The sequence below is a fragment of the Lepisma saccharinum genome, chromosome 19 (genome assembly GCF_977018435.1).
Source record: "Lepisma saccharinum chromosome 19, izLepSacc3.1, whole genome shotgun sequence".
Lineage (NCBI taxonomy): Eukaryota > Metazoa > Arthropoda > Insecta > Zygentoma > Lepismatidae > Lepisma > Lepisma saccharinum.
The window spans coordinates 49,957,646-49,985,386 of record NC_139247.1 but is presented as its reverse complement, the minus strand read 5'-3'; the positions used below and the strand labels follow the sequence as shown (position 1 = coordinate 49,985,386).

General features: G+C 36.5%; 1 protein-coding gene across 1 annotated transcript in view; it reads left to right on the top strand.

Annotated features, from left to right (window-relative positions):
- Positions 1–7,256: 7,256 nt before the first annotated feature.
- TAF1B (TATA box-binding protein-associated factor RNA polymerase I subunit B) overlaps positions 7,257–27,741 on the top strand; it is a 54,512-nt gene continuing 34,027 nt past the window's right edge. Inside the window, exons 1-5 of the mRNA XM_083140841.1 lie at positions 7,257–7,488; positions 9,756–9,867; positions 13,600–13,798; positions 21,271–21,430; positions 23,494–23,615. Coding sequence (XP_082996967.1) covers positions 7,402–7,488; positions 9,756–9,867; positions 13,600–13,798; positions 21,271–21,430; positions 23,494–23,615 — 680 coding nt within the window. The 5' untranslated portion in view covers positions 7,257–7,401. The remainder of the gene's footprint in view (positions 7,489–9,755; positions 9,868–13,599; positions 13,799–21,270; positions 21,431–23,493; positions 23,616–27,741) is intronic.

Sequence of the window (27,741 nt, the reverse complement as noted above, 5' to 3'; positions counted from 1 at the left end):
TCATTCCCGTATTTATCGCTTGAACACACATCAGACTTCAAGTAGAACTTTTAACGAAACAATTGAGGACTTGTTTTGATTCGAGTTGTTTCTCTGTAAGGCTTCTTGAGAGGACTTACGTGCGGGTGAATGGAAGAAATGATTTGGACTCGCCCATGTCGGGAGTGTTTGCTTATGTAGTATCTTCTCAACCAATGAGAGGGTGCCCCGATTCTCACGTACTGTAATGCGCATTACTAACTGGCGAGATTTCTGTCCCCGCTGCGTCTGTTTGCCACGGTCGGATGAGAACCAAGAAAATCGACTCCCGTGTTGTTTCAACAATGCTTGACGGGAGGTGTAGCTAACAAAACGGGTGTCATTTTAAATGTGTAAACTAACTATTAAGTTCACAAAGAGATGGTTTAATATTGGATATTACCTTCATTAGAAGCAGCGAGGAGGAATGTCTGGCAATCCTAGATCCGGCAGCGCCCGCAAAGTTAGGCACCTGCATCCCACTTGCCCGTAATATTAAAAGCATAGCTACGCGTAATACTTAGCATTATGATTTACAGATTTGTTTTACCTTTTCCTTTGACTAAGTTGCTTGATATGCTTTTCAAAATGTGCGCAAATATCGTAACCATGATAATGAGTAATATTCTCGAATGCATTGCATTTGCAAATTGTATCCTAAGCATTTCCCTCAAATGGCTTTTAGTGAAAGAAAAAGAATAATAAGAATAAAAATATGACATGTGTCCTTAACTAAGCTGTATGCGAAATTTGTCAATTGCTACCAGTTGAAAGTTGAGCTACAGGTAATTTATTCTGAAGCTGAATATCGAGTAAAGAGTGTGTTTGAACTTCATGAGTACCTGCGTACTACCCATTTGAATGAAGCTGTTGAACAAGTGTACAAACTAACAGAATTGTTCCTCACTGTTCCTGCCTCAAGCTCGTCGGTGGAAAAGTAGTTTTCTGCACTGAAGAGGATTCACACATTTCAAAGCAGCACACAGACTCAGGGAAGGAAATCTGACTTGGGACTGATATCCATTGAAAAGGAGCTGCTAAAGAAATTGACCAGAAACTCTTGATTCTACGACGACGTGATGGAGTTGTTCAGACTAAAGGATCGTCGGATCGAGTTACAGTATAAATGAGAATTTTCATTAAGTAATACATACATATGCTATTGTTGTTAACATAGAGTGTGTGCATTTTATGTTTGAAATCGAGTATGCCCATGCATGACTTACATTCAAATAGATTCTATTTAGTTAAAATATCTTTGGGTTTTCTTTATCCAATATTCAGATCAGGTTTATCTAAGGAAGCCTTACACCTTTCATAGAATCACGCTACGCCACTGCTTTACCCCCCAGGGTTTCCCCCAGGTACCCATGTTATTCGACGCTGGGTGGGAACCGGGGCCGCTTCCATCGTTAGAACACACACAAAATTTCATTTCAGACTATAATTATGTTAATTATTACAAGGATATTACAGGAATATGACAATTTCAAACTGAAGAAGTGTTTGTTGAGTGGACACCACTATTCAGGACCTTAGTTAGAATTAGGTGGTAGAGCAGCCCAAGGCTGAATCTCGCTCTGTAGTAAATAAAAAGACTTTTCAATTCAATTCAATTGATATCTGGGGGGGGGGGGCTCAAGGGTTATCAGGGGAGACTTTGTAAACCAAGTCCATTTTTTTAAAAAAATAACATTAAAAAATGAAGGTAAATTATGTGTGTTGGGTGTGGGTCATTAAGTTATATACAATTTTTAAATTTCATACAAATACTACATTTTCAAAAGATCTCTTGAAGTGTTAATTGACTGCTACCGACATCGTCCCTTACTACACACTCCATACTACTTTAGATGATACAGATATGTATATCACAAAAAAGAAAAATCCACAATATTTAATCACAGTGCCTACAGTACATTCCACCCCCGGCCGAAGCAATGAAGCTTCCCTTTGTTCCCAAAACTTTGGAGATGTTGACCTTTGATGTAGATGCGAAGGCAATTTGCATGATGACATCAAAGTCGCAGATTTCTGTCTAAACGGGAGGACGCACCAGGGACAGTGAAGGTACAGATAAAGAAGCTCCCCTATGAAAGATCTTACAAAGTCTATATAATCTTCTAAATACTTGCAGCTACAGTAGAGCGTCGATTATCCGAACGTCGGTCAACCGAACGACCGCTTAACCGAACTGTGTACTCGCTCACTTTCAGATATCTGTAATGAAAAAAGTACGTGACTTAGCTGCTCGTAAACGTGTAGGCTTGCTTAGACAGACCAAAATAAAGGATTTTTTTAAACGTTAATTTTGTGTACTGTGTGTATTGTTCATGCAAAATGCGTATGTAATATGTACATATTTTTGTTTAATAAACTGTACCACATACTATATATTCCTACTAAAGTTGCCTTTGTACGTTACTTTGTAATACATACTTAAAGAGATGCCTGTTTTTATGAATAAATTTACTGTACAGTACTTCTTTTTGGCAAATAAACATGTACAGTTCGATTATCCGAACAAACCAGTTTTCCGAACACCCATGTCCCCCAATTACTTCGGATAATCGACGCTCTACTGTACTTAGACTTCAGCTCATAAACAAGATGAGCGAATGTAATAGCTGCAGTTCATTTTCTGTGGATTTATTCTTAAAGTTGTAAGCTGTCTAAATTTTTATTCTTCACTGCAAATAAACTATACGAAATAGGTTTACCTAATGGCAGTGCCCTCCTGGCCCCTGCCTGGCTACGGGTCGGCGGTGTTTAAAATGTAAACATAAACATTGGCGAGGTCTTTCCCGGTCCCCCCGGAACTTCCGGTTTAGGCCAATCCCCGTTGTTGCCAGTGCAGATTCATCGGCATACGAAGTAAGAAATGAGCGCTTGTTTTCATCAGTTGTGCTTGATAGTCAAGAAAGGTATTTGTTAAAGTTCTATCAGAGCTCTGGTTCTACTATGAAGGAGTGGACGTCTAGAATCCGTCGGATGATCAACTGCAGAGCAGATTATTAAAATATGACGTGTCTTTGTGGCCGCCAGTTGTATAGCATACTACCATGTCTCATGTACACGCACGACGAACTCAAAACGTACAAAAGTTTAGATATATTCAATTATTTTGTAAATAAGAAAGTGAGGGAAAGATAATTGTATAAAACTAGTGATATTATTATATTATAAAGTAAAGTAGAGTAAAGTAAAGCTTAAGTGAATCTTTGCCAACAAATCTGCAGAAGTAATGACACACAACAAATGCTAAAGTAAATATACAGTCATGGACATAAGTATTCATACAAAGGCATTGTCTGAATGAAACATGTTATTATACAAAAAAGACCGTAAAGGCAAGTCAAGTCTATAGCACATATGCTCCATTGGAATGCCAAGAATAGAAACGCAAAGCAATTGTGTGCATACAATTGAAATTGTCATGAGAAATGTGGGTAATCCTTAGATATACTGCTTTCTGGATGGTCATAAGTATTCATACGCCAGGTTATAAACCCCAAAAAAAGTTCGTGAAACAACCGTTTCCATCATTCAGTGCCAGATATTTGTTTACTGCACTTGCACCTGTATAAGGAAGTGGTTGGTTTGGTGTTGGCGTGCTGCAGGAAGTCAAATGAGCCGCAAAGGGAAGGAAACCACGATCGAAGAGAGGAAAATTATGATATCATTATACCACAATAAGAAATCATATTCTGATATCGCAGACATAGTTGGGAGAAGTCATGCGACTGTGCAAAGTGTCATCAAACGATATAATGACACAAAAGTGCTGATAAATAGGGAAAGGGTTGGGCATCCTCAGAAACTTACTTCGAGAGAGAAACAAGGACTGTTGAGAATGATCAAGAAAAACCCAAAATTAACATCGTCAGCAGTGCCGGCACATGTTCACGAACACCTGGGAAAACAAGTGTCCTCAAGAAGTATTAGAAGGCTTTTCAACCGAGCAGGGTACAGAGCTAGGGTACCTAGAAGGAAGCCATACATCAGTAAGAAGAACAAGAAGGCCAGATTAACATTTGCAAAGGAGTATGTGAGTAAAAGTTTGGACTTCTGGGATAAAGTGTTGTTTACGGACGAGAGTAAATTTAATATTATCCATAGTGATGGTAGAATTTTGGTGTGGAGAAAGCCCAATACTGAGCTTGAGCCTCGAAATCTCTTGGCTACAGTTGAACATGGAGGTGGTGGCGTTATGGTCTGGGGCTGTATGTCAGCCTCAGGTGTTGGAGAACTCGTCTTTATTGAGGGAACTATGGATAGATTTGTCTATTTGGATATTCTGAAGAATAATTTGCAGCAGAGTATCAATCTTGGGTCTTGGGAATGATTTTTACTTCCAGCAGGACAACGACCCTAAACATACAGCTGAGATTGTCCGCCTTTGGTTGTTATATAATACTCCCCACATACTCAAAACTTCACTCAGTCCCCAGACCTTAACCCCATTGAACATCTTTGGAGCCATTTGGAAACCAGACTCCGAAAAAATGACATAACAAGCAAGAATAGACTGAAAGAGGTCATTTTGCATGAGTGGCACAATATTACATCTGAAATAACCACGCCTCTTGTTCATTATATGCAAAAGAGACTGACAGCTGTTCTCCATAACAGAGGAATGCATACTAAATTCTGACGACATGGTATTTGTTCCTTTCTTGTCTTCAAAGTGAACTTTTATGTTGGTGTATGAATACTTTTGTCCAGCCAAAGAAGCGGGTATTGAGAATGTATTGTATTTTATTTTTCTACAAGCAGCATCTGATATTTATTGTTGTTGTCAATATATCATTTGGTGCATACATGGTCAAGCATTAACAGTTTTGGCTTCCTTATTGTTTTCCTAGCTGCTGCAATTCGTCCTTTCTTCCTTTCAGCTCCACTGTATGATTACTTTTGTCCATCACTGTATGTGCTTCAACGTCGCCTTTCCGCCTGAGGGATTTAGGGAAAACCTATGATATGGCATGCCACTTTCACTTGCACGAATATACTTCAAACAACAAGGGAGTTTTCAGACTGAAGCGACAAGCGATATCGGGATTTCGCACAGAAGCATTGGATCTAAAGCAAACCATTCACCAGCCACGCTTGGGCAAATAACAGGCCAGGGCAACAGAATGAAATGCACGTGTCGCTCGGACTGGACTGTTGTTTTGTCAGCACCCTGCATCGTGTCGCCTCGGTGTGTTGTACTCGTATGCAAGGTGAATTGTTTCCTTTAGAGTAAAGGGGGCGTTGCTTGTCGCTTCGGGGTGTTTTCTCCGTGCATAGAATAGTCACTTAAAAGTGAATCCTCAGTGATCAATGAAATTTTTCGAACCGAAGCGACAAGACAAGCTGCCCGTGTCGCTCAGATTCCCAATGACATGTATTGTGCCGCCTGAGACTTGATTTCCCATGAGCGGTAAATGCTTATTTATAGACTAAATGGGCCTGTGTCGCTTGTCGCTTCGGTACGAACCACTGCTGTCACGTGTCGCTTCGGTTTGAAACCTCACTAAGAGGCGTGCTTTTCACCACAACACAATACGCAGATAAACGATCAACATGCTTAACAAAATGCAAGTCGTACAAATACTTTCCGGGTACCAATCCTTCGGAAACCTACGAAGTGATACTTGACTCAATAAATTTGTTCCCGATCTAACTGTGAAACCATATACTACACAGTTGACACCCTATTTCCTTGTAAAAGAATCTCCACTTTGCTCTTTCATATTAACGTCCATAGCACCTTAAGCGTAACCGGATGTTCGAGGGGGACCAGACGAGTGCGCATGCTCCGCAGTAGCTCCGCCTTTAACACTGTCTATTAGGGGTTAACAGAACCGTACTGAAACCAGTGTGGCCTTTCACGAAAATGAAATGATCACAAGATCTAGTTTACATACTTTGCTGTGGTCGAATTTTCCGCATTGTGTTTGGCTGTTTACCACCCCTACAACAACGACTGTAGGTCAGTCACCCTGTAACTGGTTAGATTATCTCCCACCAGTGGCGTTAGCAAGGGGGGGTTATGGGGTTTAAACCCCCCCCCCCTTTGAGCTTGTGAAATATTATGAAAAATGCTGTGGAAAAAAAATTAAATGGCCAATTTATCACAGCCAAAAGTCTGGGACAATACTATTACTATTCTAATAATAATAATTTGAATTATTATTTCCATGCAGCATGGAGAAAAGCACAGCATTCCAAACACACGCGTCTTTCAGAGTGATGCCTTGGAAATGAACAGGAATTCTTGAAAAAAAAATATGAGGACAACTATGATTTAAGGAAAAAAAATGTTTTGTATCGCAGTTGCAACAATGTTCAATACACTGGCGTACGGAGGATTTTATTTTTCGGGAGGGGTTGGAATAGTAACTGTGGATAGCACATGGCTTCGTTTTGGAGGGCAGGATGCATAATAAAATATTTCGTATTTTTGGAGCTTTTCAGTCTATTAAAATTGTATTCAGACAAAAATGGTAATCGAGACTCACTTGAAAAGAGGTTTCGCATTTACACATTTTGATTTTTTAAAGTTCTTAAGGGATTTTTATTTGAAAATTCTGATTTTCCCAAAATTTCGGTAGGAGCTGGAACACCATCAGCTCCCATGTTGTTTTTTTTTTGTGTAAACAATGAGAATTAGGGTTCTTGGTTCGTTGTAAGAGGCTAATATATAGACAAAGGCTAGGCGGACAAGAATACAGTCATCACTTATCCTTCCCATTGTATTGTTTACCGCAGCACCTTTGAATGTCTCTCTTTAAAATGTCCCATGTCGTTGACTACACAATTATTTAAATGACAATAAGCTTAACTATTGTAAAATGTTTTATTGGTAAGAACAGCGAGACAATCCAGATGTGAATTATCGGGGACATTTATGTGGGGAAGAAGCCGGAAAAAATCCAACAAATTTCGGGGATCGAATCATTTTCGCCGCTGTTATATGAAATTTTTACATGAAGTGAAATATTGTCCCTTGCAACGGGAAATTGTGGCCTGAAGTTTTGGTAACACTGCGCGCATTTCGCATGGGTCTCACTCACTTATTGCACACCGTATTGAGCGACTACAGACGTCACCATAAATATTCTCGTTATTAGGTTTAGGGCTCTTAGCATAAATAAATAACCTTTTTGGTGAAGACCCGAAAAATTAAAGTGTATTAATCGTATATTTGTGCTAAGAGCCATTCCTAAACCTAACATCAAAAGTAGTAGTAACAACGTCAGTAGACCAAGTTGCTCAAACGGTGTGCAATAAATGAGACTTGTGCACAAAACAACGCCACATGAAACGCACATGCAGGAATCACAGAGATCTTCAAAATCAACGTAATATCACATTATAAAAGCAAGGTACAAAAATATGCCTTCCTGCAATGTGTGCGGTGGTTCTGATTTTAATAAGCAGCATGGATTTTATTATTGTTCCGAGTGCCATACGCAATCGCAGGTAAATTTTTATCATACAGTATGTAACATTGGGTACTACTTTACTATAACGGACACACGTATCAATGATTTATTTCGCAATTTTTTACATTGCTAAACTATTCTGCATTGCGGAACATTTCTTTAGGTGAAATAATGAATTTGTAACGAAAATAATGTGTATTTCTTACATTAACGAGTACTTACTGGTGTTCCTTATTTCCCACAAGCCATCCACGGGTAGCCCCAAAAACCATTGATGTTAGCCCAAAAATTGGTACTACTTTACTATACCAGAGACACCTTTCAATGATTTATTTTGCAATTTTTTACATTGCTAACGTATTTATTTAGGTGAAATAATGAATTTCTAACGAAAATAATGTATATTTCTTACATTAACGAGTACTTACTGTTGTTCCTTATTTCCCACAAACCATCCACGGGTAGCCCCAAAAACCATTGACATTAGCCCAAAAATTCACGATAGCCCCACGAACCATCACGGGGACGAGGTATGTTGATTCATGTTCTGTGTATCTGGTGGCGGTACATAGTGGTTTGGATCCCAGTTTAAACTGTAGGTCCAGTCACAATTGCCTATCTGAGCATGAAGTGGATTTAAAACAAAAACTCAAACTCATATTATTCTGTAGCCAGTACATATTCTATTGAGCACGTGCATCTACAGGCTGGCACATACCTATGTGGTATCGATCAATTTAAGTTGGAGACCCTGCCAGAAGCCACATCCCCATGTGTGGCATAACTACATCTGTGAAGAGTTGAGAGTCTGGCAATTAATATACCATGGAGCGTTGGCCAATACAGACGCAGATTGCGGCTGTGGAGTGGAAGCATTCATCCAAACAGGCACAGGACACTGCGGCGGAACAATGAAGATCACCATGCACCTGTTCCATAGAGAAACAACATTCTGGGGTGGGTTAGACAGTGGAGAGCCATGGGTAATGTTGTGAACCGTCAGTCACCGTAAAATGCACACTATTCCACAGAACATGTTGAGACGCGAGCCATGAAAGCCTCCCACATCGCTTCGAACAGTGCATCGAAGCAGGAGAAGGACATTTGGAGAACATTGTTTTCAAGGTTCACTGATGTCTGTATTGTCCATATTACACACACTATCAAATGCCTATGTGTATATTTTTATTTCATAACCATATGGAGTTACTACAAGGACTCGCAGTCTTTCTGTTGTCATTTGAAGTTGGTAGATACAATATACACTACCCTATACAATGATGAGATTATAAATCATCAATTAGAAGTTGGGATATGTCAATAAGTGATGTAGTAGTAATGCTAAGGTTTCATCACCAATTTCTATGATGCACAGAGGTGATGTATCATAGTAGAGGCCTACAAAACAGTCCTTGTTGGTTAGATGAAATGGTTGAAGGGACACACTTAAGGGAAAACACAGTCCATGGAAGGACACGAATCTAGAATTACCAATGGCAAGATCTCGAGTCCAACACTCAAATGTGCTTGACCACCAAGATGTCTGAATCTTTGTTGAGACTGCAGTATGTTGCCAGAATTAGCATTTGTAAACGAACAAATACATTTAATATACATCACAAGTATGTGAGTGTATTGCTATACTTCTTTGCTCTATATGTATTGCATGACAGTAGTTTTTGTTTTTGTTCTGATACGTATTAATCCGTTGATCATTACTAATGAACCGATTTTAAGGTGCAGCATCTTTCCAAGAATATAGCTGTTTTCATAACAACCGTTTGAGATGTATTTTAGGACATGAAATCAAGTTAAATGAACACACTTTGTTGCACCTTTTCATGAAATTAGCACATTTATTCCATTTTTACCCCCTATTTTATGCTTCAGGGCCTTTTTCCTTCCTTTTCTTTCATGTTTTGTTAAAAAATTGTCCAGAAAAATAAATGATTTTCACTTTTCTTGAGCAGGTACATAAAATCCTATAGTAATATAATCATTGCAGCCCCAATAGTTCCCAAGATAGTGTAGCAAAACCTGCAGGAGAAAACACGAACTTCAACAAAACCTATTCGGCAGGCGGTTGAATAAAAGCATTTTATCGGCACCTTTTTTTGCTCCTCTTTGAAAACATTTTCAGAGCCTTTTTTCCCCCCCTTTCCAGACCATAATTTTGCACCTTAAAATCCTTTCTATAATCATTTCATTATAATTATATGTTAATCAATGTCAAATTTTTACCTGCATTAGCTGTTGTTGTTAATAAAATAAATTGCCTTAGAATGTGTAACTTTATTCTTGTAGGGTAAACGAGATGAAGTTTTTGATGATGACTTTGATTGGGAAAAAACAGTAAATTTGGAAAACACTGTATACAGTAGATGTTCCGACACTTCCTACCTTGACTCTGTTGGAGGTAAGAAATAGCCAGGCATGTTAAAGGTCCAAGAACTCATAAATTCTATTGGGTTCAGCAACAGGACCAGAACCCTTTTTCTTGCACAATTTAAATTCGGCCTAAGTTGCGTATTGTTTCATTTCAGTACGGAACTTGGACCAGTTTTAAATTCGTCCAGAAAATATGTTCCTGGACCGTATTTAAATTCATCAGGAAAAAAAGGTTCATGGACCGAATTGAAATACTTTTACAGTCCAGAACCCATTTACGCTTGCTGATTTTCTCTCCTGAACCAGAATTGAGTTTATTTAAAATTCCTGGACCTTTTACAACCTTGGAAATAACTTGCTGATGTAAAACAGGTACCTTCCATTTCATGCTGCAATGTCTACTACATCAAGTGTTTCATTATTTTTTTTTGCAAAACTAAATATTCTTTGGTGTGTTTGGCATGAAAAAGGTAAAGTTTCCCGTGCACTTGCGCCATGCCATGAGTAGGCTTATCATACGTCTGGGATTAGCCCGGACAGTCGTGTTTTTTTAGTGCTGTCCGGGATTAAAAAATGTCCGGGGTTTTGAGAATCTGAACATGAAAATAGCTACCGGTATTAAATATTGATGGCCAGAATTTATGACTGGCAAGGATCGATTGCTTTCTTTCTTTGAGAAATCGACTTCCGAACAGTTCAGTTTCTGTACTTTCGCGAGCGTCTTGGTTGTCTTGCAAGCATGTGAAGTAACTCGTCTACACTTTTTTGATAATTATAGCTATTTACAAGGGCTTTGCATTTGTCAATGGGCAAATGAAAGTTTGTATTTAACGTTAACCTGCAGCAGGAATACAAATTCTTGAAACTGTGTAACGACAGTGACAGTGAACGTGTGCAATGGACACTCTGTAATGGAGTATTTTCTCTTGCACATAAAGGAAGAGGTGATATTGAAGATCACGTGAAAACGGTTAAACATATGAGTGCTATTAATGTTACTGCTTCAACAAACATAAGAGATTTTAGAAAATAAAGTTAATATTTTTTCTTGTACAATTTATAGTTTAATGTTCCAATAAAATGTTAAGGCTTTTAAGTATTTTCAATTTATTTTTGTAAAGAAAACTGAAATTCAGCAGTAACGAGTTGATCGCGAATATGTCCTGGGTTGGACCCAAAAAAATATGGTAAGCCTAGCCATGAGGCATATATATAGAGGTGATGTGGTCAGCACCACAACCACCTACACCCCCAGGGTTGCCTCCAGTTACCCTTTTTTTTTTAGGCTGTGTAAGACCCAGAGCAAGTTTATGCAGGGACAAGGCTGGAAAGAGTCCAGCATTAGATCACTCACCCCATGTCTCTTGCGTGACACGCAACCAACTAGACCACCATGTCTCCTTAGGCACGAGTAATGTCAATGTGCCATTCTTAGGTGGATGATTCTCCACAAACATAAAGTTTTCAAAGCTAGAATCAGGACATAAACAAGCAAAAGGTAAATAAGAAAAACTCATCATGCTCCAAAGTGGTTGAACCTAGTTGTATGACTTTTAGCCTTTAGATGAATTTGGGAAAGGTGCTATGTTTGATTATAGCTTAGTCAGTTTTTAGCAAAGGAAAAAAAAAGAACTAAAAGAAAATAAATAAGTTTAATTATGAAAATTGAATAAATGGTAGGGATGGGACAGATTAATCGGTACTCTATGGGTATTGGCCGATATAGGCATATCGGTTTAATCGGTAAAATTGCCGATTATTTTACCGATCCGATATATCAATAAAAATCTGATAATTTAGTGCAAAATTCTGCCATTTTGGTGTAATTTTTATGGATAATCTCCATGCTCTAATTTCTAAAAAAGTAAATGTCTAAATATGCAATTTCTTTTGCACTGCAGTCACCTTGAAACACACATTTCTTAAGGAGACCATTTCTAATTTTATATCGGATCGGTAGAATATCGGTATTGGTAAATTTTTTATCGGTATCGGCCCATCCCTAATAAATGGTAAAGAAATTATAAAATTTGTTACAGTTATTTGTATGTAGGCTGTGACATAAATAGCAGTCCAGTGATGTGTGAGCAAGGTTCATGATTTTCAAAGCAGAATATTCATGTTGAAATTCATTTTAATGTACTGCTTGTGTCACTAATGGGTGATGAATGTTACCACCACAATGAACTTTGTTTTGCACATATGCAGAGTAATTTCCCATATCATTTTTTTCCTCTCTTCTTATGTACACAAATGGATATTTTCAGTTCAAATTTCACAATTTCTGTGTCATGTTCATGATGTGTTCTGTTTGCTGCACATAATTTGTAGGACATGAACAAAAAATATAATAAAGTCACATTTATTCTTCATCTGAGATTGTTTCCTAACTTTGCCATCCAAGTTTTAGGGGGATTTAAAGAAGATATTTGAAAGTCTAACATCCTATATTAAATGTTTCTCTTTGCTAATTTTTTCTTCATTGTCGTCAAGATTTGTTGTTATTATTATTCCATGTAGTTTGAATATGAGTTTTGTTTAGTTCTCTTTATGCACAGATAGGCTAATCATGTGCCCTCTCCAGGTATTAAACCCGATACCCTGTGCCGCATGTTTTATATGGTATTGCAACTAAACATCTTGCACACTTTGTAACGATAAAACTGGATTTTGCGTCGTTTCTAGCTTTCGTTCAGAGGGAAACATTTCCTTTTCAGGTTTTATTAATACTCTCAAGTTGCGTATCCAATAAAAATTACATTTATTAAGGAATAACCTTTAGTAAACAATTATAAAATTTAAAGTAAAAGGCTGCTGAGTTCCCGCTTGTCCTCGGTTTATAAAAGTCAACTTAATACGAGGATTAAAGCAGCACTTTGGATTGTATTGAAAAACAAAATAAATTTCTGTAGCTACACACACTTATAATAATTGAGTTTAAAAATAATTACCGAATATTACTACATTTACTTACATGACCAAAGGCTAGCCTGTTTTGACATCTCTACCTTTTTTCTGAATAACGCTTTTCTTTCACCCTTTTGTAACAACCACTTTAATCACGGAATACGAGAGCTCTCTTTATTATCAAAGTAATCACGTCTCACTTTAGCACTAAGTTTTTCACTTCACTTTCCTTTCTGCAAACTCGGATCCAATTAGAAGAAAACTCTGGAACAGCTGACAAAATCCTTTCGAGATGATCACGTCATCATATCAGACCCATGCTTCTGGGCACACGTTTCCATCTTCCTCACTGTAGCTACCAGGCCAACCAACTTAGACCCTACAGTTTTCGTGGATATCGAAAACTAACAACGGTCAGTCACCTATTCATAGCTTTGACTTCTTCTTAACGTGATTGCGAACTACCATTCAGTCGACAAAACCACATTTTCAGTCTTAACACGAAGAAAACTGCGCGGCCTTCCTAAGGCTTCCCAATATGTTACAACTTGAAGTGTCTGTTAATGTGAAGTAGCATGATATTAGTTAATATTCCAGTCTTTTGATGGTTGTAATATGCCACGGAATTAGATCTTCTTGTGATTTGCACATTTTTTTACATTAAAGAATGGAAACCATACAATTTGCATTTTCAAAGGATGATCCTGGAATTATGCTAGAATTTTGTCTTCCTTTGGTGTGCTTACCATTTAAAAAGAATGTTACTAAGCTCATCACTTTACGTGCTTTCATTTATCAGGACCTTTATTCATTTTATACAAAACTATAAATTTATAAAGATTTTATGTTGCAGGTTACGACTGGACATCATGGGAAGGGCATAATGCAGTTCTGAAGGGAATGGTTGATGAGTTAATAGCTCTGGGTGCTTCTCCAGAATTGAAGTCAGTTGTTCTTCAACTGTGGGTTCGCTACCTTCAATCTCTCCAAGTGGGCTTCATTACAAAAACTGATGCCGCTAAACCGGATCTGAGTCGATGTAATATTAAGAGGTGAGTTGATTCTCTTGTAAGTTTTCAATTGAAGAGTTACCATCTTGCAACTTGATACCATTTTTTTTATAATCACCACCACCACCAACATGACCATTAAATTTCAGAATGAGTAGATTGAAAATTGGAATTTTAAATTTGGTATAAAATATGTTATATATATGCTTTTTTTCCTAGCAGTCAACAGTGCTACTCTATACTGAACTTAACACAATTTTGAGTAGTTGTTACGATGAACACATTAACATAACAAACAGTGGCATGGCAACATAATGTGAGGCCCCAATGGATTTTTACATTTGAAATCTCAATGTGAATCGATACAAAATCTTCGGGCATAGGTGCCAACTTGGTGAGAGGGGGGAGCAGACACTCTGCACCCCAAAATTCCACCAGTAGTATACACATTATACGTAAAAATAATATTGTCAATCTCCCTCCCCCCCTTTAATTTTAATATTTACATGAAATTGCTGCCTCATGATATGACAGCAGATTATCATATTTAAATAATAGTAAATTACTGACGAAATCGATATTTAATAAAATGCTACGGAGAAATTTAGCTTGGCAGATATATAGTCTTGGAATTTTCTTTAACCAATTAATACCTTTTAAAAGATGTTGTTCAGGCACTAAGACATAAGTGAAATTTCCTAACTTTTTTTAAAATTAGAAATGCAAACTACGAGTCTTTAAATATAACCTATATTATTTTTAATGAGCTTTTCTTTCTTTTCTCATTTCAAAATTTGAAGATTGTAAATTTCACAAATCATTGCATAAGAGAAAAATAAGGATGCACATAAAAATGTCTGTGCTTGGTAGAGAAGGGGAAGGGGGTGGGGGGGGGGGGGTGCTAAAACACAATCCTGCCTAAGGTGCAAAAATATCTAGCTACTAGCTAGTTCTTCAATACAGTCGGTTTCATTATCAACAAATCTTAAAGCGTTAGTTATTTGCTCCATACACGTGAAATCTTTGCTACAACTACTTTCACTTTCTTTTAACATAGCAATTGTGACTCTGTTGCACATTAATTGTACCATACAAGTTTGAATTTCAGGGCTCGTATGATAACTGTGAATCTCATTTTGTTTTATATGTCTGAAATGTTATTGTAGTACCAAATATTTGATGCAGTGGCGTAACAAAATCGTCAGGCATGTGCCCGCAAGAAACAAATTGGGTCCCCTGTGAAGTCAGATTTTTACAAAAAAATTAAGTAATCACTTTGGATGGCTGGTTGGGACTATGTTCATATTAATAATTACACAAATCTAGCCTCTTCCTGTGAATTTTCGTAGATTACAACTTATCTTTCTTTGACATGTGTGTGTTCAAAAGAAGAACAGAAAATAACAGAAACCTGACTTCTGGGCTGCGAATGATACTTTTACTTCACAACATCAATATATCTTGCCCATTCATTTTCAACAGTGAGAATATTGAGTCTGCTTAGGTTTTAATTTGAGACAGTTCTGTCGTGACTGTTACTGGAAGAGTAAGTGGTGCAGAGAACACTGGAAACTAGTGTAAAGTTATCAAGGAGAAGAAACTTTGTCAAAGCACATATGGATGTTGCTAAGGTGATTTCAGATTTAAGCACATTTCCGAAACATAGAATTTGATTAGGAAATTCGGGGATAAAATCATCTTTGTTCAGAAGGCAATAGTTGCAGGATGGAAGGAAGAACTGCTAATATTATCCATGCTTGTCTTGAGTGGAAAACAAAGCAAGCATTTAAATACCTCACACCTTGCTCCGTGGCAGTTGAAGGTGCTTTATTGTTAACATATTAAAATCTGGGGGGAGTGCAAAGTCAAGGGAAAGAAGAAAGAGAAGACAAAATGCTTTCAATTCATGAAAAGAATAAATGGATAAAAATGTGCAGGCAAGTCATCGTGAATTTTTGCGTTAATTGTTTCATATGAGAATTAAGACAATATTATTTACTATTTTTCGGGGCCCCTTGGACTTACTACTCGGACTTGACGTATTCATCCTAATTACAGTGTTAAACAGAATGTTAAGCATCCTCCAAAATATCTGGCTGCTATGAAAATGGCATTTTCCATGGTCAAAACATTAGTGACCCCCAATTTAATCCCCAACGCTCCCCAAACATGCACTATATTTCAAAACATTTATTGTCAAACTATAGCTTAAGTGATGCCCTAAAATTCTTGAAAGAGTTTCTTTTCATAATTTCAAAAATGTAGTTTCGGCATTTGAAATTGTCATCAGATTTTGGAATCTACCTCAGCATATGAACAATCAATTTTTCATCTACAATCTTGAAATGCTTTGAACAAATACAAATGCAAAACAAAATCATTTTAGCTAAAACATCTAAATTTGCTGCAGTGATCATGGTTTCAAAATTGGTGACTTACCCCACCCTTCTTAAAACACACGCTATATTTCAGAGCTTTTATTAAAAACTTAAAGCTCAAGTGATGCCGTAACATTGCTGAGACTTCTGTTTCTTAATCTACAAAAATGTAACCTAGTCAGATGTGAGCATAATTTAAAGCTCTCAAAAGACATGTTAAAGTATGTCGTCTACTATCTTTAAGCATGATGACTAATGTTTCTCAAATACAATGTGAGACCAATCCTTCAAGTTATCTTGCAACTCAAAAGCTTTATCATAAACACAAGGTTTGTAATTTTACTACCACTCCTCTCCTAGGCTATGAAATATTATTTTAAAAGTGTTACTGCAAAATTGTGGACCACTGAAATCTCTAAAATGACTTTGTTTAATACCTTTTCTACAACATGGGGAAAATCAGTTTTTCATCCACCATCTTGGAACACAATTGTCCTATTTTGCTCACAAGTTTTCTAGCTGCAGAAATAATTTTACCTAAATGAAATTTACAACAGTTATCATGGCCAGTAAATAAATGACTTATTGCTCTCTGCTCATCCACCCTAACTCATGTTCCTCCTAAATCATGCATCATATTGATAATTTTATTGTCAAATTATAGTACAAGTACATAATGCTCCTGTAAGTTTCATGCACAAAGGTCAAAACTATAGTCTATTCAAAGTTTAGAAAATGTTAAAAATGGTCAAAATATGTATGTATACACATACACTGCATTTACTTGAGTGCCCTACAGACTGAAAAAAGTAAGAAAAGATAAAAAACTGAAATTCTGGTAGATCATGAAGGTCAGGCTCGTACCCAAGGGGGGGGGACATGGCCCTCCCCTTGGGCCATGGAAAAATTTAATTTGAACTTATAAAAACCTAGAAAAATTGTGTTGTTGTTTTCTTTAAATTTTGCGTAAATTTCGATTTTGTCCTTGCACAAATGAATAGGTTGTTTCTGGACAGAGGCAGGCTCTAGAAGTATGCAGTGTGCAATATTGGGCTATTTTAGTTCTATAACCATTGATGCAAGGCTATCAGACGTTCCGATTTAGTTGGGATAGTCCATTCCTTTTAATCCATGTCTCGACTTTTTCGTCTTGCCTCTGACACTACTTGCTATAAGGGAATAAAGACTCTTGCTCCACTACAGACATTGTACTGGTTAGATAGGACTTTCTGTAGAATACTGTGTACATTTTTAAAATTGTATGCACTTTTTATTAGTTAAAAACAGTTGTTTTACACTCGACAAATAGGAACCCGTTGATTATTGAATGTGTTTTTTCTTTTACAGTGTCTCTAATGTCTCACATAATTAGAATGGAGGGGAATTTTCTATACTCTTTACATTATGGAAGAAAGTTTCCTCAATGACTGCAAGACAAAACCAACCATGTAAGGGGCATTTAGCTCTCCATCCGCACCACAAGGTCTGTGATCCCTTTTCGCCACCACTGAACAGAAGGATAAAAAAAAACTTAATTTTCTTTCTCCGACATCAGGGGTTTTCTGCAACTGATGTCCATTCTGCCCTCAATGGCTTAGGGTTAATTAATATTATGTAAATAGGAGAATCCACTTCACAGCAGAATCGTTGCTAGATTTTTGGGGCAAAAAATTGCCTGAAGTACTTTTAACATATATTGTTATTTGTCCAAAACCCTTAAGAAATTAAGTACATTATTAATTACGAAATTCTGGCAATCGGAATTTGTTTTACTGCAAATTTTCTTCTTTTCTACTTGTAATTGACTTGAACATAAATGCACAGTGCTGTGACCATACAACAGACGACTTTCACAGTGTGCAGAGGACATCAGGGTCAAAAATTTCGATGCTACGAGCCGTTGAAAATTGCAATTTCTATCCCACATGTATGCAATCCCATTTAATAGCTTCTTGGTTGCCACTGGCATTTATTTTTACTGTCGAATAAGATTCGAAAAGCGAAAACGCACCATAGAAACAATATTATGCCAGCAGACACACTGCCAGGGTGAAATCACTTAGCCGTTCCCTTCAGATAATTTATTTACAGGGTTCGCACTGACTTCAAAGTCCTGGACAACTGGAGGAGTCAGGAAAACAAGGCTTGGACTGAGGTCATTGGAAACAAATTATTTTTTTAAAAAAGCTTTCAAAACCTGGGAAAGTCAGGGGAATTAAATTATTTTTGCTTGGCAGAATTTGTAACCAGAAACACGTTTCCTTTATCTTCCCAACAATCTTCCTTTTTGCTTTTAAAAAGGTTCAACAAATGTGATTCATTTGATTAACTTACAAAGTTGAAGTGTAACTCGTATTTTTTTAGCATGTTAAAACATTACACAGTTAGGCCAATGTAAAATACCTGGAAAAGTCAGGTACTTTGCAAAATGGGTGTGAACCCTCATCTATCAACCCCAGACACATATGTTGCTTTTCATAGGCTATTTGAATTTTTTTGCATTATGCACACATCTAGTCTACCCATATCATATTTTTTATATATTTTTTTTTACTCTGACAGAAACAAATGTCACGTATAGGATAGAAAATACTGTTCTTCAACATTTTGAAACAAATTGAGCAAATTTCTCTACCCACCCTCTTCTAAACCCCCCCCCCCCACCCCCACCCCCCACACACACACATACATGCACGCACGCACATAACAATGTATAATATGGGAGAAAATTTATGAAAATTTGCCTATGGGTCTGGCCCCCCTCAAAAAAATCCTGGGTATGTGCCTGATGAAGGTGCATGACTTACGTGGGTATAGAGCACCTAACCAGACATAAATAACATTTATCTTGGATAGGCAAGCAACCCATTATGAAGAGAAATAAGAATATATTTTTTAAAGAGTGTTCCCATATAATTATGCCACAATTAACAACATTTCAATAAAATGTACTCAATTCTCCCTTGCAATGCTTAATCATGCAAAAATTTATTGTATCAATTGATCATCACAGCACTATGGTTTCCCCCACATAAGGAAGTGACTGGTAACCAAAGTGCTACCACATTTCAAAATTATAAGCTTTGTACAATTGTGTTGCATCAATCAATGCAAACGTTTTATCTAAAAATGTCTAATGCTTTTCCTTTTTAGTTTCTTGGATACATATTATTTTTATTTCTGTTAAAATTCCATTTCTAACATGATTTGAGGAAAATACCCTGAAAAAACCCACTATGACTTGTACTACATCCATTTTTTTTTTAATATTACAAGCTCTGCAAAGCCTTTTCTTTCAAGTTTTCCAAAAAAATTGACAATCGTAGAACCTCACAAGCATTTGTGGCAATAATTTGCAACATTTTCTGGTGGGGAATGCTTTTTGACTGGGTTTTTTGGTGGGTTTTTCTGGAAAAAAAAACACGTGGGGAAAATGTCTGAGCCCACTCGGGTCAACCCTGGTGTCAGTTTTTGGCCGATACTGATAAAGTAACGATATAAAATTTACCGATACCGATAACCGATATTCTACCGATCCAATATAAAATTAGAAATGATCCTTGAAGAACCTGAAAGGTTCATTGACCTCCTTAATAAATGTGTGTTTTGAGGTGACTGTAGTGAAAAAGAAATTGCATATTTAGACATTTACTTTCTTAGAAATTAGGGCATGGAGATTATCCATAAGAATTACCACAAAATGGCAGAATTTTCCACTAAATTATCAGTTATTTATCGATATTTCGGATCGGTAAAATAATAGGTAATTTTACCGATACACTGATATGCCTATATCGGCCGATACCGATAGAGTACCGATTTATGGGTCCCATCCCTGCTAAATATACAGTTTCTTGTATCTTGTTCTTTTTTACTAAGTATATAGTTTCTTGTATCTTGTTCTTTTTTACTAAATATACTGTTCTTGTATTTTGTTCTTTTTTTTTTACTAAGTACACAGTTTCTTGTATCTTGTTCTTTTTTACTAAGCATATGGTTTTTTGTATATTGTTCTTTTTTACTAAGCATATGGTTGCTTGTATATTGTTCTTTTTTACTAAATATACAGTATTTTGGAATTGTAATTGAAATTTTTGTGCAGGGGGTATACACAAGAATGGTGCAGTTTCAAGCATTAATAAAAAAAGTTATTTCTCACCTTACATGGGTCCAACATACATCGTCAGCATTGGCAACTGTCAGAGTTTCTCATGCGCTTCGAGCAGTTAGGTTCTCATGCTTACTGTGAGGACGTGGGGCAAATTTTCAAGATTGCATCGCAGCGGAAGAGGCTTTCTGTGTGTTCCATTTTGAGGTGTCCAGATCTGTGATTACAGTGCAGCATGAGTTTAGTGCACGGTTTAAAAAAGACGCACCACACGAGAATAACAACCAGGTGGTACCAACAATTTCTGGAAACTGGATGCTTGTGTAAAAGCAAGCAGAGACCTGGCCGACCTCGTGTTGAATGGGTGCATGAGGTGTTTAAGTGAAGTTCCCATCCCCCGCAGTCAGTGACTAGAGCAAGCATGATGCCCCGAAGGAATACCAATTATGACGGTTACATTTGACAACTGAATGGAGTTCCCCCCTCCCCCATTTTCATGGGAACATGGTTGCTTCTCAATGGTGTTCTTCCACAGTGCTGGATCAGACATGTTGTGAATGGAGACAACAACCTTGTCCCTTGGCCACCCGGTTCGCCGGATCTTACACCACATGATTCTATTCTTTGGGAAGTTGTTAAAGGCAGTGTTTATGAATCACCATTGCCCACGTCCGTCCATGAACTTCGTGATTGGGTAACACATGCACTGCAGGCCATTACAGCAGACGTGATACACTAAGTCTGGGATGAGTTTGGATATCCTTTAGATGTGTATCGTGGGTGCACACAGGGTGCACAACTTGAAGGATTGTAATTAACACATAAGAAACTTGGGACACTTGCCACTGCTGACGGTTCATGTTGTGCCCATGTAAGGTGAGAAATAATTTTTATACACTTTTGAAACTGCATCATTCTTTTGTGTATGATGCACTGTATTATATGGCTCGATATTTTCAGATAGACTGCGTATGTTGGAGCAAGTAAGTCAGGTTTGACTTATAAATATTTTCTGGTTTGTTTTGTAGAGATGCAGAAGTACTCCATGGCATTCCTATGAAGAAGCCGCGAAAGAAATATAAGTATAATGATGAAAAGTCATGGACCAAACTGCTCTCAAAGGTTGATGCGGCAAATGTGTGTGAATTATCAGAGAGAGACCAAAAGAAATGGCTGAGGTTAAAAAAGGTTAGAAATTAGGTATTGCTACAAGCTTCTTCTTCTTTCTTCCATGTGACACTTAGGTCTGTCTTCACTTCCTGATCGACTTCTAGCTTCCATACTTAAGGATTGTGTGGAGCTTTCTCTTTTTCAGTTCCCAACAAACTGAAAAAATCCATCCTTGATTCCATAGAAAAACCAATCAGAATTGAGAAGCACACTGGCCAGCTGAAGTAGGAGAAAGAAGAAGAGCCACTGTTTATTTATTATTATTGTTATATTTGACCAATACAACTTTATAAATAACCGGGGGAACATTTTATTTATTTATTTTACACAAATAGTCCACGTGTCTAAATTTCCTTTTGTGATATTGATATTTTATTTTCACAACCGACACAAATACTATTTTATATTGAAGTGAACAACCACATATGTTGGGCTGTAACAAATAGACTGTGCTGTATGTAGCACTGCAGTAAATAAATCTGGTAGTGTTGTAATGATATATAAATTACAAATAGTAATTATTGCTTCATGGCCTTCAAAGTAAATCCCATAATAAGTATTTTATGACCAAAGAAATGTCAGTGTAATGCAAGTATGGTAGCCTCATGTAAACACCACAGTTTTCACATTTTGAATATTGTTGTGAAGTTCATGTAATTTATTTGACTAATTCGTATTGGGGAATAATTTCAAACCCATATGGAGAAGGGATTCATTAGAAGGTACCATTTCTATCGTAATATACAGGTAATGTAAATTTATACTAGTGTGTCCGTAAAGTGATATATCAAGTGGAAATAACATTTGTTGTGTACTCACATTCACTGCTACAGGTTATATATGCGGCATTTTTCAACACAATCTTGTTAAAAATACATGAAACACACAAACAGCATGATACGAAAGACTTTAGAAGTCAGTCCAAGCATTTTGACTCCATCTCAGAGTGTCACTAAAAAAGACACGGTCGAGGTTCCGATGACGCTACTTGCTGTCTGCTGGAAGATGTCGTAGAAACCTACCACCAGTTAGCACAGGATTTCGTTTCCGTCTTGGATCATGCTAAAGTAAAAATATAATGTGACGTTAAGTAAGGGGTACACATGATCAAAAATACAGATACTGTAATCTCAATGACAATTTTTGTGTGGGAATCTTTTTTAAGGCTGAACTGATTCAACCTTCAACTGATACAGACGCTGGTGATAATACTCTCCAGTACTCCCACCAATACTGATACCAATGCTTGAAAATTGTAATAATAAAAAGTTTTTAAAAATATAGAATAATATTAATGTTTAAGTATTTCACGAAATATATACATCAAATTCCATTCTAAAAATATGCATCAACTTAACAGGATTTTCCCTTTAAATATTTGAAAATTACATGAGAATATTAAATTACATGTTACACTATCACAAAATTCAATCTTTTCACACAAAATTGGTGTAAAATTAAAAGAATCTGTATTTTCCATAATTTCCAGGATAATTAGGCTCCTATGACATTTTTGCAGAGTCTGTGAAAAATGAAAATGCCGAGAAAGTATTGGTAAATATATTCAAACCGATACTTTCAGATTCCAATACTGATGCAAGGGAATCGGCTCAGCCTGCTAGACTGCAACGACATTTTCCGGCAGACACAGCATATAGCGTGTCGACCACTTTTTCTTCGCCATCTCTTGACCAGCCCTGATCCCGAATATAACTCCAAGATGGAGCTGACAGCTCGGACAAACTTTTTAATTGTGTTTTTTAACAATAATGTTGCTGGCATGTGACGTAAAAAGTTCTTTTAATGTCGTAGAGCAGAATGATGTTAAATCAAAATGTGAATGAAACTGTCACTGCGTTCGATTATGTACGAAAGCCGGATGTTGCACATTCCGCTGCTTCATAGTTGCTGAAATGGCATTGTCACTAAAATAGCATTATGTGTTGCCGGTCTCTACGAGCACCTGTTCGTCTTCCACTATTGCTAAAACAACCTGCCAGCCCTGCATAAACATTGAAAGAAAATATGTAGTTTCTAGTTGTAACTTGTATTGTTCTCATGTTATCTTGTGTACATTTCAGAAGGAATTATTTAAGTTAATGTGCAAGACAGATGCACCGGAATCTGACTCTGATTGTGATGAACCTTCACAGGATGCCAATAATTCTGAATTTTTACCAGATGCTGCTTCTACACCTACATGGTGAGTAGTGATTTAAGAAGTTAGTTAATATTCAAGTAAAAATGGCATTAACAAACATTTCATTTTGAACATGCAAATGTATTATTGTATAGTTATTTCTGTATTATTTACTCAAATATTTAACATTATTGAGATGCCCGGTGGAGCACATAGTGGTTCAGATTCCACTTTAAACTGTAGGTCCAGTCCAATTAACCTTACTGTACATAAGTTGGACTTAAAACCCCAACTCAACCGACATTACTGAGCTTTGGCATGTATAGCCTATGTTTCTGAGACATTTCCAAGAAATATAATTATTTTGCTAGATTTCTCTCATGAAAAAAGTAGAAATAGATATACAACAATGCCTTGATAATCTGATGTTCTGTATAATCCAGCAAAAAAAGATCCGAGTTTTCTTTTGATAAGTGACTTTGTGAATGAATGAAGCTACCAGCTGATCTGGAGTCTAGGTGTCTCACAAAGTAAATACCCTGGAAATCATCCAAAATGCATAATTTTTCTTATTTTTGGAACAACATGGCATAGTTTTTGCGATGTATTGATCATCTCATGAGAAATTATGAATACTTTAAATCAAAACTGGAAGATTCTATCCTTATTGGTTCATCCATATTTTTGGTAATCTTAAATGCAAGATGCACTTAATTCTTTCATCCAATTTTTGCTTAAATTGGACTATACAATTTTATGCATCTCATATTAATGTAAATGGTCTGTAATTCAATGCATAATACTGTTTTGTTGTATATACAAATTCATGTTCTGTGTTTGTATGACACAGATTACTAAATACTGAAATCTAGGCTGTTCGGGAAACAGCCCTAAGTCAAAAAAATGCAATTTTTCAGCAGTCATTTTTTATGTTTATTCTTATAATAGCAAACATTACAGACATGTTTAGAATCTTTACACATGCCCAACATAAAATTATACTTATAATATTGTTCTTTACTTTTCTTTTCTTATTTATGTGCCATTTCCTGACCACCTGGAAATTTGCTTCATGAAACCAATGAATTGTGCTAAAAAACAAAATGGCAGTTACAGTCTCACCTCTAAAGGTTCTGTGTTTGGGTCCAAGCCTAGGTGTTTTGTTGTGTTCCGTCATTCATCTAATCATAAATAATTGTAATTCCCATACAGAAATAGAGAAATGGGATACTGAATAATGAAACTCAGCAAACAATGTGATGTAGAGCAGAGGAGGCTGGGTGGGAACCAATATTATCTCCTGTGCTCAGCAGTTTCTTCTTGTATGATTTTTTACTTGTGCAGAGTACACTCTTACATTAAAGTATTATTTTCCTATAGTTTACGGTTATTAAAAGCATAAGAAAACAGTTTATCGTTGTGACGTTTCAGGAGAACAAACGCTCCCTTCATCAGACATTTATTTTCATTTTGACTAAAGATACAGTTATAACAATGGTTAGCAATTTTTTAAACAAAAAGAATCCGTAATATAATGGATGTTGTCAATGTTACATTGTTGTAATATAGCAACTTAACTGTGAAAAGAAGCAGTCTGTTTTATTTATTTTTTTCAGATAAAAAAAAATTTAAAAAATGATCACATCACATTATTTTTTTATTTAAAATTATGAATCCCAAATATCATCAGGTAATTCAAAGTCATCATTGTTTTCACAAAGTCTCATGATGTTTTCTGTTACATTAAATTTTAAAGATGGTGGCTTACTCCATTTGTGAAAAAGAAAACTCCATACTGGATCTATGTTACCATTTTCATTATTTAATTTATTCCAGTGTTCTTCTGCAATGAACGAAGCTTCCCAGACATTCAACTCTGTGTTTCCCGTTAATCTTTTTAAAACCCTTCTCCTTTTAATCAAATGCTTCTCTTCGATGATATGAGTTGACAAACCTGTTCTTGGGTTTAGATTTATAATGTCCAAATCGTGTTCGTGCCATCTTATTGCCATTTTCCTTGCTGTTTGTCCTACATAATCCTTTGAACATGAAGAACTTATATTATATATTCCTGTGGTTTCCACATCTGGTAGAGAGTTTCTCATTTTGAATTCATTAAATGTACATTCCAAACTTCTTGGTGATCTAAAAACAATTTTGAAATTAAATCTTCTAAAAATTTTGGCAATTTTATTTGAGAATCCCTTGTGGAATGGAATGCACACAAATTTATTTTCAACACATTTTTCATCTCTGTCTGTATTTCTCTTTTCCTTTAGTTTTCTTGCAAGTTGTTTTTTGATTTGGTTTATTCTGTTAGTGTGAAAGCCATTTTCTTTTGCTATATTAAAAAGCCTTTCTTCTTCATTTTTGATATCCTTATTGTTAGAACATAGTCTTTATACCCTCAGGAAGAAAAAAAAAATATATTATCCATTGTTGTATGTGAATGTTATGAATTGGCATGGATGTCCTTTTTTTCCTATGGACTGACGTTTGAATTGTTGTCAGTTGTCTTAATTTGCAGATCAAGGAAAGAAATTACGTTGTGTTCCGCAACACTCCACCCTTACCGGGCCGCTGCTGGCAGGAAAAACCCAAATAAACAACTAAATAGGCTCGTTAGTCCTGGGTTCCCATCCCGTTCCTCACCAGAGCGCTCGGAACCAAAGAATCAATCACAGGCAAGAACTTACTGAATTAATGTTGCAGGGTGATTGCTGAAAACTCGCAGAAATGGGCTTTATACATTTATTTACAATTTAACAAAACAAGGCTCGGATTCTTCCAATAATTCTCTAAGTTACATTATTTACATTCCTCTAATTTGAGCCCCACGGCAGAACTGCCAAGTGGAAAGCTGAGCATCGGCAGAACTGCCTCGGGATGCTTTTTCTCAAGGAGGCCACTGGAGCCCGAAGATCACTCTCCCTTCTGCTTGTCCAGTTCAAAAACACACTCCCCTGTCCTCTGACACAGGCCATATTTATACTTCCTCCCGCGTCGCATGGGGGAGGGCTGAAAGTTCAAACCTTATTGGCTCTTATAAGCTACACAGAACCATGGAAGAAACCCAAGCATACAGAATCATACACAATCACAAAAAAAGTAACAAAAAAAAAAAACATACTGTTTGTAACAATTGTTATTCATGGGTTTGAAAGTGAATTTTATGCGACGATGTGATTCATTTAACAATTTAAATTCGTCCATGATGGTGTTCTCATTTTTAGCAATAATTAGCACATCATCCACATATCTGATGTAGAGTATGATATCTGCACCTATCTCATTAACAATTGGAGATTCTATGTAATGAAGGAAAATGCTGGAGATGATTCCGGATACTGGGTTTCCCATTGATAGGCCATTACTTTGCTGATAGATTTTGCCATCAAATATAAAGTAATTGTAATTTGCACATACAGTAAATCATCAAACCATTTCCCATGATACTACTGGGTTAACTTTCATCTCAATAAGCCATCTCTGTAATCCATCTGTGGCACCTTCTATTGGGACACTAGGATATAAATTTTCAACATCAAAACTTGCAATACGATACTCATTATTCCAAACAATATATTTTTTAGTTTCTGTTTCACTTCATATGCATTTTTAACACTGAATGGTGTTTGTTGTTTAATTATAGCAAGCCTTTCAACTAAATATTTGGATAGTTTTGTATGCAGGATGTGTGAAAGTTGCAATGATGGGTTGTATTACCTGATCATATTTGGTATTCATAATTTTAAATAAAAAAATAATGTGATCAATTTTTTTTATCTGAAATAAAAATAAAACAGACTGCTTCTTTTTACAGTTAAGTTGCTATATTACAACAATGTAACATTGACAACATCCATTATATAACAAATTCTTTTTGTTTAAAAGATTGCTAACCATTGTTATAACTGTATCTGATATACGCAGGATAAGAGGAAGAAGAAGAATTTGTATTTTCTAGTATGTTATTGATTGGTTGTTATAGTAACAGTGTGTAAGATGTACGTGAATGGCTTCCAGGCATTAAAGTTATGTTGTTAATTTGAACCTACGTGTTTGTATGTCTTGTAAATGTATAGATAAGAAATCACACACACACACACAACAAGGCTTACATCTATGGCGCAGTCGCACAGGATATTCTTGGTGATTCTTCGTAAGAAGAAGTATGGATGAAGACGTC